Source organism: Magnolia sinica, chromosome 15 (genome assembly GCF_029962835.1).
Source record: "Magnolia sinica isolate HGM2019 chromosome 15, MsV1, whole genome shotgun sequence".
In the NCBI taxonomy this organism is placed as follows: Eukaryota; Viridiplantae; Streptophyta; class Magnoliopsida; order Magnoliales; family Magnoliaceae; genus Magnolia; species Magnolia sinica.
In genome coordinates, this window is record NC_080587.1 from 23820713 (window position 1) to 23837570 (window position 16858).

At 38.7% G+C, this 16858-nt stretch overlaps 1 protein-coding gene and 1 long non-coding RNA gene across 2 annotated transcripts; both read right to left on the reverse strand.

The window, feature by feature from the left end:
- Positions 1–9671: 9671 nt before the first annotated feature.
- LOC131227506 (uncharacterized) lies at positions 9672–10785 on the reverse strand. Its single transcript, XM_058223292.1, has 2 exons — positions 10052–10785; positions 9672–9811 (listed from the first exon to the last, which is right to left on the reverse strand). The coding sequence occupies exons 1-2, from the start codon at positions 10783–10785 to the stop codon at positions 9778–9780; spliced, it is 768 nt and encodes a 255-aa protein (XP_058079275.1). The 3' UTR covers positions 9672–9777.
- A 2116-nt stretch (positions 10786–12901) lies between these two features.
- LOC131227507 (uncharacterized) lies at positions 12902–13691 on the reverse strand. Its single transcript, XR_009162321.1, has 3 exons — positions 13391–13691; positions 13118–13239; positions 12902–13087 (listed from the first exon to the last, which is right to left on the reverse strand). It is a non-coding gene; the product is annotated as an uncharacterized LOC131227507 (long non-coding RNA).
- Between the last annotated feature and the right edge of the window lie 3167 nt (positions 13692–16858).

Here is a 16858-nt window from a genome sequence, read left to right on the forward strand (position 1 = left end):
ATCTCAAGTGGGCCACATGAGAAGGGAAATTGGGGAAAGAAATGCTTACCGTTGAAACCTTCCTAGGCTCCACCTAGATTTCTATGCCCCATCCAATCCATTTATAAGGTCATTCCCATTGGGATGAAGTGAAAACATGAAAAAAATTAGCCTAATACAGAACTTTTGTGGCCATATGAACGTTTCAACGGTGGTCACTGAATCCCCACCGTTTCCTCTAGTGTGGCCTACTTGAATTTTAGATTGACCTCTGTGTTCACTTTTCATGCTAAAATTTGATCAAAAAATAGATGGACGGAGTGGATTTCTCACGAACTTCACTGTGGGCCCCACATACCATTCCAACACAGTACTTGCATGTGAAAGGCTTTCGCGGTAAATCTGCGTCCGTGTAGCAGGAAACAAACCACTTATCCAATAAACTCGCCCAGCCCCACCATGCTTATGTATGTGTCTTAACCACGTCGTCCGTCCATTGGAGGGCATGGAAATTGTTTAATATATTCATGACTTAGATTTGATTAACTAAATAGCTTTTATATACCAAAATAGTGTGTATCATATTTGATAGAATGATATTAATAAGCTCATTAAAATGTATACTTTTGTAAAAAGGAAAAAGAAAATCTGAGCCTTAGGTGGGCTATTATGGACATTGGGCTGTGGGAAAATCACCCCAAAGTTGGGCTGACCGAACTTGTAACAAATTTTCCATTAAGTCTGAAAACTTTGCTGAATATGAAGTTGGGTTAGCTGAAGTATGTTGGGCTGACTGAACTTCAGTGAACTTATACTGTAAATTAAGCATATTAAATATTTAAATACCACGATTCAAAAATGACCTAGACTAAGGTCTTTCTAGAGTCATATAACCTGATGATTGGCATATACATTTATCTTTATCTTGAAACCATGCCAAGTCCTTAAGTCTTGAGAGTTGAGCCAATCTTCATAAAGTGTCATAGAGGACTGATGTGAACTTAAGATCTAACTAGTATTTTGTCTACGTGTTTCGACCAGAAACGAAAATTGTTTGATTAAGGAATTATCTCACTTAATATTAACAAAGGAAACAAAGTGAAGAGAATAATCATCGTATCTTATTTATGTTCTGAATTCATTTACATGCTTTCTATTCTTTGATTCCAAGATAAAGAAAATACAAATATTAAACGGATTCAAATGTAAATTTCAACAGCATTTCGGCTCATATCATTCAAGTCTCCATAGGAGATGAGTTGTGTGGATTTTCCTCCACATATATGTCTTCATGAATAATATGACAAGATATTGAAACATCTTGAAGAAAACTTCTTCAAAACTGTAAAATAGAAGCCCTCTTTCAGTCATCCACATAACTCAGCACTAAGTTGCATGGCTCGAGGAGTCGTGCGGCCCCGCGCAACTCAATGTGAGTTGCACGGTTTGGCCTTATGTTCTCCTTCTCTCCTCTCTGTGATGCCTGTTAGAGGTACCAATCTTCTAAAAGAATCTGAATCCCTAAACTGAAGGGGGAAGGGGGTATTTATAAGCTTCCGCACGTGTGAGCCCTCGAATCCCGTGCTGTGGACCCCACTTCGCATCTGTTGCACGAATATCTTATTGACAAGTTGCGCGGGACTGCGCAACCGTGGCAAGTTGCGCGCGTCTGCGCAACTTGTTGTCCTGCGCAACTTGTTCTTTCAACCTTTCTTCTTCAATCTTATTTCTTCAATCTTCTTTTACTCGATTTTTTATTCTCCAACAGATGCCCCCTTGATCCAATGTTTGACTGATCGTCAAGTCAAATTGAAGGATCAAAAATATTTTCTTTAGGAATTGAGTTGCACGGACCCGTGCAATTCCTTAGATCGGGTCCTGCATATACACGAAACCTGTTTGGATCGATAAAGTTCTTTGAGAGATCTACGGGAGCCCGTGGCATGTCATGTTTAGATTAACCACAAGAATCCACAATTCCATGGGAGTTGGGACTATCCACGTTTGGCGCAGCTATGGGTTTTAGTCGATAACATGAGATATGTCGTGGACTGTTTGTAAGGGTTGGATGATATGGGACAGAGGGGTACAATGCTACAATATGTCTCTCCACTCCCATGCACTGTAGCCAACTTAATTTTAGACTATGAACAAGGATTCGCATCCTTGGTCCACCGTTTGGAACAATTATCTCGACCTAAATGGACTTGAACCTGTCAGCGATTCAAGCAAGATTGGGCATGTAATTTTCAGCCTGATCCACGACTAGCGAGCATCTTCCTACCTGCTCCGATATTTTGTAACCACTTATTTATTTAATACAACGGTGCACCCAAACCCCACATACAAAAGAGGATCATTACTCACACTTCATTACAGACTATATTCATATCTAGTCTTCAACAAACCAAATAGATTAATTGACCACTTCATGATCGGACTTCATTAGTCAAAACACTTGTAGTCACAAAATTATTTCAATATGTAACATTTGAACTGTTTGGTATTTATGTACTACAATGAGTCGAAGTAGATGACTATGAATATTGTGGTATTATTTGACTGTAGACCACTCATCCAACTAGCTGCACATCCTGTGATGGGGTGAGACACAGGAAAACTTCACTGGCTCATGAGAGCTTCACATGCATGCCACGGGAAATCGATTGTACATCCATGTGGCCTACACATCCATACATATAATGAGGCTAGCGTAGATGCGTAAACCTATGAAAGGTTGTCCTAAATTTAAAGATTTCAACCACTGCAATTGTTTATTATGTCCACACCGCCATCCACGTTCAATACATTTTCCATATGGCATTCATTTTATAGGATAAGCTTCGGTACAGATTTCTCACCAGATTGTGCAATGCCTCTTTTCGGATGCTTTCACTTCAACTAATCTTGTTGTGATGATGTAATTGAGGGCATGCAACATCTTTTCTCAATATGATCATGTTCAACAAATTCAAGTAACACCAAATACGTAAACATAAAAATGATCTCATAACAGTAGGTACCAAACCTAATCATTTATCCCTACGTACATGGGATTCTTGACTATAGAAAGTCGGTCCTTTCTACATTGATCCTTAATTCCGAAAAAGTCATTCCTTGTCATGAATTGATAGGCTCGCTAAATTAGACAGTACTAATACATCTAAACCTGGTAACGTAATTTCATTCGACAAGTGAGGGTAAAAGTATTGTACAGTGAAACAAATGCCTCGTGGTCGAACAATTTCTTTCGACAAACAAGTAGCATTAAATTACAATTGCTCATTTTAGCATTGTCTTCAAGTTACTATCTTGTCCAAACTAATTGGGTTAAAATCGAATTGATACTATTGACCCAGACTTAAAGGGATTTCAAACCATTAAAACATCATCATATGGTAGAACTTACAAGTGAGACCCAGCATCTCCAGGTATTTAATTCGGCTACCATACTTATCAAGGAAAATGTCACGACCCTAAATCTAGTATTGGTAATCCATGATTACTATACACCAAATTCTGATTGACAGCCTCCGTAGAACTCCGATTTTGGGACTTCCAACTATCCCATACTAAGTCCCATAAGTGGGGCTCCACAAGGAGGATTTCTAAAAGTAAAGACGACAAACACGTATCATTTCTCAAAATTTCATCATATTCAACATACATTACTGTGTACAATTGAGCACATCAAGGCAAAACCAAAACATAAACCATGTCATATTTACTATACCCGATGTACATATTCAGGGTATTACAAAAAAATATATACACTGATATGTACAAAATAAAAAGGACAACTGGACTCTGTAGCATCTACTCCTGCAGCTCCCTACTCTCACCTAAAAAAAAATTAGAAAGGAAAGCTTGAGCTACTAAGCCTAGTGAGTGCGTGTGTGCAGTGAAAATGCATGTTTCATGTTATGCTTATATAATGCACAGGAATGCACAGGCTTTCTGGATTAATAGCAATAAAATAACGATACAATGCATTATGCCACTTTTTATGTTCTAAATCATTTTTATATACAGAGGTGGGACTTCTACCCACTTGTAACATACATACTCTTTCAACATTTTCACAACTTTTCACATTTTTCAATTGGATCACCAAAGTCTGAAACAGAGGTGGGACTCACATATGATCGCTACCCACTTGTATAGACTTTTCCACCGTGGTCAACTATAGAGGTGAGACTATATAGTTCACGGGCCAAACTAGTCTAACCCACTTGTGTTGAACCTCACTATCTGCCTAACAGTAAGAAGTCATAAGTCGCCTGGCAAAACGATAGCGGACAATTTACGAGCTCGTCACGCACAACTTATATTTGCTTGCCCATAAGCAGGTTAGGTCAAACCTCTCAATTAATCGGCACGCATCGGTGGGAGTCGCTGCCCACTTTGGTATTTCGGCATTCTAGCGTTCTGTTCTTCCATCGGTCTAAGCATTGGTCGCTCCCAATGGTACCAATCGGGGTTTAGGGACTTTCACCCACGGACCCGCTAATCATGTCCTGTCGAATTACACATTTCCGGTGTGGTGTCCAACTCAAGTTATAATATTTAATCGCATTTACAATCACCATATGCATAAGTTCACACACAAGCACTATATGTCATGGTTTTCAAGGCAAACGTAGGACGACCCTCCTCATGTGGTCTCCTCATACATTCAAGTTCTTCATAGGGGTCTCATGTAATGCATCATGTATCTAGACGGTTTACATACTCATCATAGACACATCGTGTGTCGCAACACAACCCCATCATAGACACATCGTGCGTCGCAACACAACCCACGATGATCAGCATATCACCATACCATGATATGAATCATTCACTCTCAATCATACAATGATACAATGACTATGAATCATGCATATGATATGCACCTGATTTAGCCAATCTAAATCTAAATCTAATCCGGGATTTATTCTATTATAAGACTTCATGCCACAAGCATGCTTTTTCTCAAGAGTTAACTACATCAAAAGGATGAAGGATATTTCTTTTAAATTGTCAAACAGGTAGCGGGGGGACATGGTAAGGGACAAAGAGAGAAACTGTTAGAAATACGTATGACTTTAACAAAACTAATCATCTCTATCATCTAATCTTCCATTACTAACCTAATCAACTAACTTAGAAAATCCAGCCATACCCGTAAGAAAATCCAGTAATAACTTAACGGATTTAAATCAGAAAAGCTAGTCTACTTAAGGCTTTAAAAGAAAATCCAGCAACAAATTAACCAACTCTATCAGAAATTCCAGCAAGAACCTAACCCTAATCAGAAATCTCATCTTTTATAGGGCTTTCAAGAAAATTCAGCAATACCTAACCCTAAAATAGAAAATCCATCAATTATCTAACCGTAAAACAGAAATTCTAGCAATCTATTAACCCTAAATAAAAAGCCAACGAAAACCTAACCCTAAAACAGAAAATCCAGCAATTATCTAACCGTAAAATAGAAATTCCAGCAATCTATTAACCCTAAATGAAAAGTCAGCGAAAACCTAACCCTAAAACAGAAAATCCAGCAATTATCTAACCGTAAAACAGAAATTCCAGCAATCTATTAACCCTAAATGAAAAGCCAGCAATTTTTTAACCCTAAATGAAAATCCAGCAAAAGGGTTTTGAAGGAAACCCTAACGTACACATATACGTGCTCCTAATCTAGGCACTCACCTGTAACTATCAGAGGATTGGCTCCCAACCTCAGCTTCTATTTCCTTTTCTTCTTTTTCTTCTTCTCAACTTCACACTCAACAAGAAAGAGTGCTAGAAACTGGAATGTTGCTAAAGGGTTTTCATATGTATGGACTTGAAAATGGTTTGCAATTAGCTTTTGTCTAAAAAGGAGAGTTATGGGATGTTTTGTGATGATTTTTGAAAAGTTTAAACTTATAGTAGCAATATAACAATGTTATTTAAGTAATTTGAACTAACGTATTCCAAGGAGTTTAAAAACATCGAGGTCATTTGAGTATATTTTCTCAAAATATACATGTGCATCTCTATGCATAACTTACAATCCGGGTGTCCTATTGACATGCCGTTTTCGCCATTAATTCCGTAACTCGACTACGGTTACAATGGTTAGGCTCTCGTACCTAACGGATTTTGAAAACTCGATGGTGGGGCTCCGCTAGATAAAATAAAGACATAATTGTCATTTCTCAGATTGTTTAATTTTAAATCCGTATCTTAAAATTCGGACATTGGGTTGAAATACAACTTACAGATCGATAATAGAATAACATTATGATCAAGTCAAAACATTCTCGGGGCACATGGACTTACAGCCAACGGTTATTCAGTGTGTGAACCAGATTTCAGGGCCTCGGGTCTTACACTCTCCCCTTCTTAAAAAATTTTGTCCTCGAAATTTCAAAACATATCCGGTTATAACAATACAATACAATAATAACCATATCATATTTATACGTACCTAGGAATCAAATAGATGAGGGTAACGACTGCGTATCTCTACTTCCCGTTCCCAGGTTGCTTTTTTTACAGAATGATAACCCCATTGGACTTTAACTAAGGGGATGACTTTAGTACGAAGAACTTGTTCTTTTCTATCCACGATACAAATTGGCTGCTCGATATAGGATGCATCTTCCCGAACTACTAAGGATTGCCAGTCAATAATAGGTGCTATTATCTTCGGATCACATTTAAGGAGCATCGAGACGTGAAAAACATTATGAACTCCAGATAATTGGGGTGGCAAAGCGAGACGATAAGCTACGGTGCCAACTCGTTCAGCAATATCAAAGGGCCCTATAAACCTCGGGGCTAACTTTCCCTTAACACCAAATTGTGTTATACCTTTCATTGGTGAAACTTGGAGATATACACGGTCTCTCTTGACAAACTCTAAGGGTTTACATCGGTGATCTGCAAAACTCTTCTACCGACTTTAAGCTATAAGCATACGTTGTCGAATAAGATCAATCTTTTCAGACATTTTTCGGACAACATCAGGACCTAAAAGACATCGCTCACCAATCTCACTCTAACAATTTGGGGACCTACAAGGTATACCATATAACGCCTCATAGGGTGCCATGCCAATAGTAGCCTGAAAACTATTATTATACACAAATTCTGCTAACGGCAAGTGGTCGTCCCAACTACCAGAGAAATCTAAGGCACATGATCTGAGCATGTCCTCGAGAATCTGGTTAACTCTTTCGGACTGCCCATCTGTTTGTGGATGATATGCTGTGCTAAATATTAAAGTCGTCCCCATTGCTTTTTGAAAACTCTTCCAAAACTTTGATGTAAACCTCGGATCTCAGTCAAATACAATCGACACAGGTACACCATGTAATCTAACAATTTCGTTTATAAACAAAGTTGCGAGCCGATCTTTAGACCAAGATATACAAATAGGAAGAAAGTTGGCTGTCTTTGTCAAACGGTCTACAATAACCCATATAACATCATGTCGACATAAGGTTCTTGGTAAACCCACAATGAAATCCATAGTTACATGTTCCCACGTCCATACTGGTATCTCCAAAGGTTGCAATTCGCCTGCGGGCTTTTGATGCTCTGCCTTTACTCGTTTGGAAACGTCACACTCTGACACATGCCTACCAACTTCACGTTTCATTCCAGTCCACCAAAATTGCCTTTTCATATCCTTATACATCTTCGTAGATCCTGGGTGGATAGTAAACTGTGTGCGATGTGCTTCATCCATAAGGGCCTTCTTCAATTTTGAGATATCTGGAACATATAATCTGTCTTGAAACCGAAGTCCATCCAAACCTATCTGCCACTTCGGTTGACTTTTCCCTATTATCACATCTTTACAAAACAACGCCCATTGATCAAACTGTTGGGCTTCTATTACTTGGGATATCAAAGAGGGCTGAATCGTCAAGTTTGCTAATTGTACAACTGAGGACTGTAGAGTCATCTCAAAATCAAATTCAGGTATATCTTCTACCATTTTTCACTCTCGCATCATCAATTGTGCCACTTGGGCCTGTGGCTGACGACTTAAAGCATCCACCACCATATTAACTTTTCCTAGGTGGTACTGAAGATCAAAATCATAGTCTTTCATCAATTTCATCCAACGTCTCTGCCTCATATTTAATTCGGCTTGGGAAAAGAGGTATTTCAGGCTCTTATGATCTGAAAAGAGTTCGAATCTAACCCCATACAAGTAATGCCTCCATACTTTGAGGGCAAAAACTACCGCTGCTAACTCTAGGTCGTGTGCGGGATAATTTTGCTCATGAGGCCTAAGTTGACGAAATGCATATGCTACTACCTTGCCCTGTTGCATTAGGACACGCCCCAAACCTATAAGCGAGGCATCTATATATACAACGAATCCCTCACTCCCAGATGGAAGAGTGAGAATCGGTGCCATTATAAGACGAGTTTTTGGTTCTGTGAACGCCCACTCACAAGCTCCACTCCAAACAAACATTGCATCCTTTCGAGTCAATCAAGTCAGTGGGGTAGCTATACGAGAAAATCCTTTAACAAAATGTCTATAATACCTTGTTAGAACTAAGAAACTCTGAATCTCAAATGCATTCTCTGGCTGTTTCCATTGCAAAACTGCTTCAACCTTAACTAGGTCAACTAAAACTCCATTCTTCAAAACTGTGTGCCCCAAAAATTTTACTTCTTCCTGCCAAAACTCACAATTTTCTAGTTTAGCATATGCATATAGCTGGTGAGCACAAAGCGTTTGCAACATCATCTCTAAGTGACACTCATGATCTACCCTTGTCTTTGAATATATTAAAATATCATCAATAAAAACAACAATAAACTGGTCCAAATAAGGACGAAATACGTCATTCATCAACTGCATAAATACTATAGGTGCATTAGTCAGACCAAATGACATGACCTGAAATTCAAATTGTCCATAACGAGTCACGAAAGCTGTCTTCGGGATATCTTCCTCCCGAACCTGAATCTGATGATACCCAGACCGTAAATCTATCTTCGAGAAATACTGCGCACCACTCAACTGATCGAATAAATCATCTATTCTTGGGAGCGGATACTTGTTTCTAATCGTAACCTTATTAAGTCCTCTATAATCGACACACAACCGTAAAGAACCATCCTTCTTCTTTACAAAAAGCACAGGCGCTCCCCAAGGTGAAGTACTCGGGCGAATAAACTCCAAACGACGTAATTCATCTATCTGTCTTTGCAACTCATGCAACTCTAATGGTGCCATACGATAAGGGGCTCTGGATATAGGGGCAGTGCCAAGGATAAGATCTATTCGAAATTCTGTACGTCTAACGGGTGGCAAACCTGGAATTTCCTGAAAAACATCTGGAAAATCACGTACTACCAGCAACTGTTCAATACATATACCTTTGGACTTGTTATGAATACAGGACATCAAAGTCTCTATAAACTTATCTTTAGGATCAGCCACAAACTGAAATCGAGGCTGGTCAGGTATAGAAAAGGTGACTGTCTTAGCTGTACAGTCCAACACTGCATGGTACTTGGATAACCAGTCCATTCCCAAAATCACATCATACTCTAACAACTCCAAAACATAACAATCGATTGGAAGGGCATACTCTGCTATGTAAACAGGACAGTCCTGACATATAGAACTCAACACCATTCTTTTCCCTAAAGGAGTCAAGAGCTCTAATCCCTTGGTCATCGATGTTCTCGGCAATTCCAACGACTGACAAAAACTATTTGCTATAAATGAATGTGATGCGCCAGAATAAAAAAGGACACGTGCAAAAAGGGATGATACTACAAGTATACCTTCTATGACTCCTCCCTTAGTCTGAGAATCTCTCTTCTGGATTGCATAAACACGAGGTTGCGTTTGAAGGGGTAAGGGTTGTCTACCTTGTTGCCGTTGTGACTGTTGTTGAGATGTTATTGTTGGGGCCTATACTGTGTCCTATATGGTGGCATTTGCTGTTGGGGCTGCTGATGTCTAAGTGGTTGATATAGCTGCTGTTTCTACGGATTGGGACAATCCTTTTTACGGTGCCCTATACCACCACAATTATAACAGGCTCCGAAAAATTGTCACTGAGGAACAGACGGTGATACTGGGGATCTGACATCAGGTTTGGCTAAAAACTGTCGTTGAGGAACAGATGGTAATACTGGGGGTCTTACATCAAGTCTTGTTACATTATCATATCTAACTGTAGGCCTCTTTGGGGATGAAAAGGGCTGAAAACTACTACCACTCTCTGAAATAAATCTCCTCTTCCTTTGCTGATTAGAAGTAGATGGATGCGTACTTTGTTGTTGGTTCCAATCAGACTCAAAAATCTGTGCCTTCGCTACTACTCCCTCAAGAGTCGACAACTCAAACCCTCTAACTCGAGATCGCAAACTAGGACGCAAACCATCCTCAAATTTCCTCGCCTTTAAATCATCATTGGCTACTAAATGTGGAGCAAAACGAGATAATTCTATAAAACGAGCCTCATAGTCAGCAACAGACATCTCACCCTGAACCAAAGAATCAAATTCATGTGCTTTCTGACGACGAACAGCTACGGGGAAAAACTTACGATCGAACTGGTCTTTAAATGCTTCCCATGTCCACACAAATTTTGGATCTACTGAACGAACAACTGACTTCCACCATTGTTCTGCCTCTCCTTGCAATTGATAAGTCGCTAAGGTAACACATTGCTTGGAAGTACAACCCATAACTTGAAAAAGTTTCTCTATTTCTGACTTCCATAACTCGGCTGCCATAGGATCTGGCTTGCCAGAAAAACAAGGTGGATCTAGACGTCTAAACTCCATAAAAAGAGCACTGGCCTACAACAGTTGTTGAAGTTGTGTTGCAGGAATAGGTATAACAGGATCTGAAACAGATTTTGACGTATATTGTGACTTAGACTTGGGTTGTATTGGAGGAGTCGGAACAGATTTTGACGTAGATTTTGACTTAGACTTAGGTTGCACTAGAGGAGTCTGAACAGGATTCTTTCTAGGCGGCATCCTATAGATAAAATACCGAATTCTTTCTAGGCGACATCCCATAGACAAAACACCGAATTAGCCTAAAAAGAACAAGTAAACCCATACAATATACACAATACTAAATAACCATACAACTCCTCTACGTCGCAAAGCATGAACCTAACAACTCTAACACAACAACGTATAGCAAATACAATATATGATTTATGCAGATATTTCCCAGATCATGCTCTGATACCATTTTCTGTCACGTCCCTAAATCTAGTGTTGGTAATCCATGATTATTATACACCAAATTTTGGTTGACAGCCTCCGTAGAACTCCGATTTTGGGACTTCCAACTATCACATACTAAGTCCCATAAGCGGGGCTCCACAAGGAGGATTTCTGAAAGTAAAGACGACAAACACGTATCATTTCTCAAAATTTCATCATATTCAACATATATTACTATGTACAACTGAGCACATCAAGGCAAAACCAAAACATAAACCATGTCATATTTACTATACCTGATGTACATATTTAGGGTATTACAAAAAAAATATATACACTGATATGTACAAAACAAAAAGGACAACTGGAGTCTGTAGCATCTACTCCTGCAGCTCCCTACTCTCACCTGAAAAAAATTAGAAAGGAAAGCTTGAGCTACTAAGCCCAGTGAGTGCGTGTGTGCAGTGAAAATGCATGTTTCATGTTATGCTTATATAATGCACAGGAATGCACAAGCTTTCTGAATTGATAACAATAAACTAAAGATACAATGCATTATGCCACTTTTTATGTTCCAAATCATTTTTAATTACAGAGGTGGGACTTCTACCCACTTGTAACATACATACTCTTTCAACGTTTCCACAACTTTCCATATTTCCCAATTGGATCACCAAAGTCTAAAACAGAGGTGGGACTCGCATATGATTGCTACCCACTTGTATAGACTTTTCCACCGTGGTCAACTACAGAGGTGGGACTACATAGTTCACGGGCCGAACTAGTCTAACCCACTTGTGTTGAACCTCACTATCTGCCTAACAGCGAAAAGTCATAAGTCGCCTGGCAAAACGATAGCGGACAATTTACGAGCTCGTCACACACAACCTATCTTTGCTTGCCCATAAGCAGGTCAGGTCAAACCTCTCAACCAATCGACACGCGTCGGTGGGAGTCGCTGCCTACTTTGGTATTTCGGCATTCCAGCGCTCTGTTCTTCCACCCGGTCTAAGCATTGGTCGCTCCCAATGGTACCAATCGGGGTTTAGGGACTTTCACCCACGGACCCTCTAATCATGTCCTGTCGAATTACACATTTCCAGTGTGGTGTCCAACTCAAGTTATAACAAAGTATGTTCAATCGCATTTACAATCACCATACGCATAAGTCCACACACAAGCACTATATGTCATGGTTTTCAAGGCAAACATAGGACGACCTTCTTCATGTGGTCTCCTCATACATTTAAGTTCATCATAGGGGTCTCATGTAATACATCATGTATCTAGACGGTTTACATACTCATCATAGACACATCGTGTGTCGCAACACAACCCCATCATAGACACATCGTATGTCGCAACACAGCCCACGATGATCACCATATCACCATACCACGATATAAATCATTCACTCTCAATCATACAATGATACAACGACTATGAATCATGCATATGATATACACCTGACTCAACCACTCTCAATCATACAATCATTTCTGCTATAAGACTTCATGCCACTAGCATGCTTTTTCTCAAGAATTAACTACATTAAAAGGATTAAGGATATTTCTTTTAAACATTTTGTCAAACAGGTAGCAGGCGGACATTGTAAGGGACAGAGAGAAACCGTTAGAAATACATAAGACTACAAACAAAACTAAATCATCTCTATCATCTAATCTTCCATTAATAACCTAATCACCTAACTCAGAAAATCCAGCCATACCCGTAAGAAAATCTAGCAATAACCTAACGAATTTAAATCAGAAAAGCTAGTCTGCTTCAGGCTTTAAAAGAAAATCCAACAACAAATTAACCAACTCCATCAGAAATTCCAGCAAGAACCTAACCCTAAATCAGAAATCTCATCTTTTATAGGGCTTTCAAGAAAATTCAGCAATACCTAATTCGAAATCAGAAAATTCAGCAATACCTAACCCTAAAATAGAAAATCCATCAATTATCTAACCGTAAAACAGAAATTCCAGCAATCTATTAACCCTAAATGAAAAGCCAGCGAAAACCTAACCCTAAAACAGAAAATCCAGCAATTATCTAACCGTAAAACAGAAATTCCAGCAATCTATTAACCCTAAATGAAAAGCTATCAAAAACCTAACCCTAAAACAGAAATTCCAGCAATTATCTAACAGTAAAATAGAAATTCCAGCAATCTATTAACCCTAAATGAAAAGCCAGCAAAAACCTAACCTTAAAACGAAAAATCTAGCAATTTTCTAACCCTAAATGAAAATCCAGCAAAAGGGTTTTGAAGGAAACCCCAACGTACACATATGCGTGCTCCTAATCTATGCACTCACCTGTAACTATCAGAGGATTGGCTCCCAACCTCAGCTTATATTTCCTCTTCTTCTTTTTCTTCTTCTCAACTTCACACTCAACAAGAAAGAGTGCTGGAAAATGGAATGTTGCTAAAGGGTTTTCATATGTATGGACTTGAAAATGGTTTGAAATTAGCGTTTGTCTAAAAAGGAGAGTTATGGGATGTTTTGTGATGATTTTGAAAAGTTTAAACTTATAGTAGCAATATAACAATGTTATTTAAGTAATTTGAACTAATGTATTCCAAGGAATTTAAAAACATCGAGGTCATTTGAGTATATTTTCTCAAAATATACATGTGTATCTCTATACATAACTTACAATCCGGGTGTCCTATTGACATGTCATGTTGGAAATACCTTGTATGCTGCATGTAAATGTTATTCTTTGTTTATTGTTTGTCACAACCCTAAATCTAGTGTTAGAAATCCAGGATTACTATACATCAAATTTTGGTTGACAGCCTCCGTAGAACTCATGTTGAAATACAGCTTGCGGCTCGATAATAGAACAACATTATGATCAAGTAAAAACATTCTCGGGGCCAATGGACCTACAGCCAATGGCTATCCAGTGTCTGAACCAGATTTCGGGGCCACCTGTGAAAGTATAAATGAATCAATCCACACATTTAAACAATAATATATGAATAAAATAGGCAGAAAGTAAAATTACTAACTGAATGTATTCAACCCAATGCAGTAAAATCATTCATAAGACAATTGTTATATCAACAAGTACGAACCAAAATCACGCATTTCATAAACCTATACTCAAACAGTAGAGAATAATCATACCTAGATACGAAATATGGATCTGAAGTTTAGAGTGCAAACCACTGCATCATCCAGCATGTTACGAGGCCTCACTCATTGACAATAGATGCTTCAAGCTAGGTAGGCATAGGTTAGGATAGTATGCTAACTGAGAACTACTTACAAAATCTACGCGGAGTAATAAAATATTATAACACAATTAGATGCAATAGTTATCGATTCCATAACTTGAAAACATGATATTGGTAACATGAAGTTATACAATTCTATAACAATTCCAACCAACAAGTTCGTCCACCATCAGGCACCACAAAACAATTCATATTGACCACAGATTTATACTAACTTAGGAGTCGGTAAAAATAAGTCCATGGACAACTTAGAGCTTAATGATAATATATAAAATGAAGAATAGAACCATGATGCCAATTACCAATCCAGCCACTCTATCCCCAACCGACAAGGAGCTCTTGTCTGTCGACGTACCCCTTGAAACCATGGTTGGGGTCATACGTTGGATCGATAGCCAAATGATGTTAGTGTCACTACCTCATCACAACATGGAGCTACTAATCCATCACAAGTTTCCACTCTTGTGGGTTGTCCCACAAATGGATCATTCATACAATTCTAGTTATCATTCCATCATTAAGTCACGTCTTTCCATTTTTTGAAGGAACGATGTCTACATCCTATGAATCCTTCGACTTGCAACCTTGCCTCCTTCCAAGAGAAGTATAAGCCCGAACGATAGCCGACCAGTATGACGTAATATTTATCCTTACCCATCTGTGTTCACATGTTGACAATGGAAATATTATGTATATAAACCACATACATGTAAGCATAAATGAATATAATTTTAGAATGTACGATATATAATGACTACTGTACCTATTGCTGGGTGTTTGATTTGGTCTACATGAAGATTGATATTGATTTCAAAATGTATAGAAATAAAAACGAGTCTAAAAAAAAGTTTTCATCAAAGTGCTCCCCTGCCAGTTGAAGTATAGGGGGCACTTTAATATATTTGCATATAGACCTGTCATGCATGTGGCCATCTATAGAGAAAAAACATGAAAGATCCACTAGGACCCGAGACAAACACATATACGTATAAAGTTATTACATGTCCTTCAAATCCATTTGTATAAATTACCACCCTACTAAATACTTGTCCATATTGTAGCTACACTATCAAAGTTTCACATACATATAATTCTATCCTTCAAATACAATTGCCACCAACATTTTCGACATAATCAGAGAGAGTCTTCTTTAACCATTCAATACGACGTTTTGGTCGAAGACTAACAAAGAATGATGCAAGCTTCTCATCCCTACTTACGAGTTGACCAACATCGACAAACTTAAAGTTGGTCAGCCCTTGAACCTCTTCGAGGATATCTAAGACTTTGTTCGATTGACCTCCTTTCCAAGTCCAAAATCACGCATTGCCTCGGCTACATTCTTAAGAGACATACCAAGTACGTCATAGGGACAAGTAGGTCGCATTAGTTTCTTTGAATTACTCCTGACATGATTAGTCTCAAAATCAGATGTACGATTGGGAGTGTTTCGGAATGATTGATTTTTTCTTGACAGGCTGTTAGTTGAAAATTGATAATTCTCAGTTGAATTCGTGAGATTTTTCTCAGATAGGTCAACAGTAGCATCTGTGTCATCATCTAGCTCTATCCATTCTTCATCCAAATCTCATTGAATGCAAGATGAAGATGTGGCCATGTTTCTACTTCCTTATGCGTAGCGTCCTATAGCCTGTTCAGAACCTATGATCACCAGTAAATCATTCATTCTTTCGATCCACTTACCACGCAATATTTCAGTGCGGGGTTGAGACTACAAGAAATGACCACTTGTAAGTATGTAAAGAATAGTATTGCACAAATGGGCTGTTAACACATGCAAACTTTTTTATATGGATTGTAATCAACAAAGTTGTAAGAGCTTACCCTTAGATACTGCTCCCAAACTTCATCTGGTGCCTTAACCACCATTCGCTCATTATTCCAGCCAAAGCCGTTGGCGGTGAGCATGTCCCTAACAAAATTGTATTCTCTCTTGTAATACCTCAGCCGGTTCTGCACGTTCTGCCAATTCACAACTATTTCAGTATGCTTTGTCACCTCTTCAGCAGCGGCTTGGTACGCCTCTCTCTTAAAACCATTGTCGGCTTTACGTCTCCACGTAATTTGTTTAAGCAATGCGTCAAACAATACTTGATCTATAGTTCTAGTCCATTTGATTTTTGCTTCTCGGGATGGAGACTCAGCAAGGGATTTCACCAACTTTTCATGAGGAGAAAAATTGAGTTAGGAGCACCTGAGTTTTAACTGACGATTGCGTTGGTGTCGGTGTAGGACTTGTCCAGATGTCTGACATCCCACCTATGCATATGACAGACATTTATGAAAGAAGGTATTGTAAACTGTACAAGCAGCAAATATGACAATGAGAACGTAATAAAGGCTAAATAATGGTTCGAAGCGAAAGTATCATATCCGAATGAAAGTTCCTAATTCACACATACT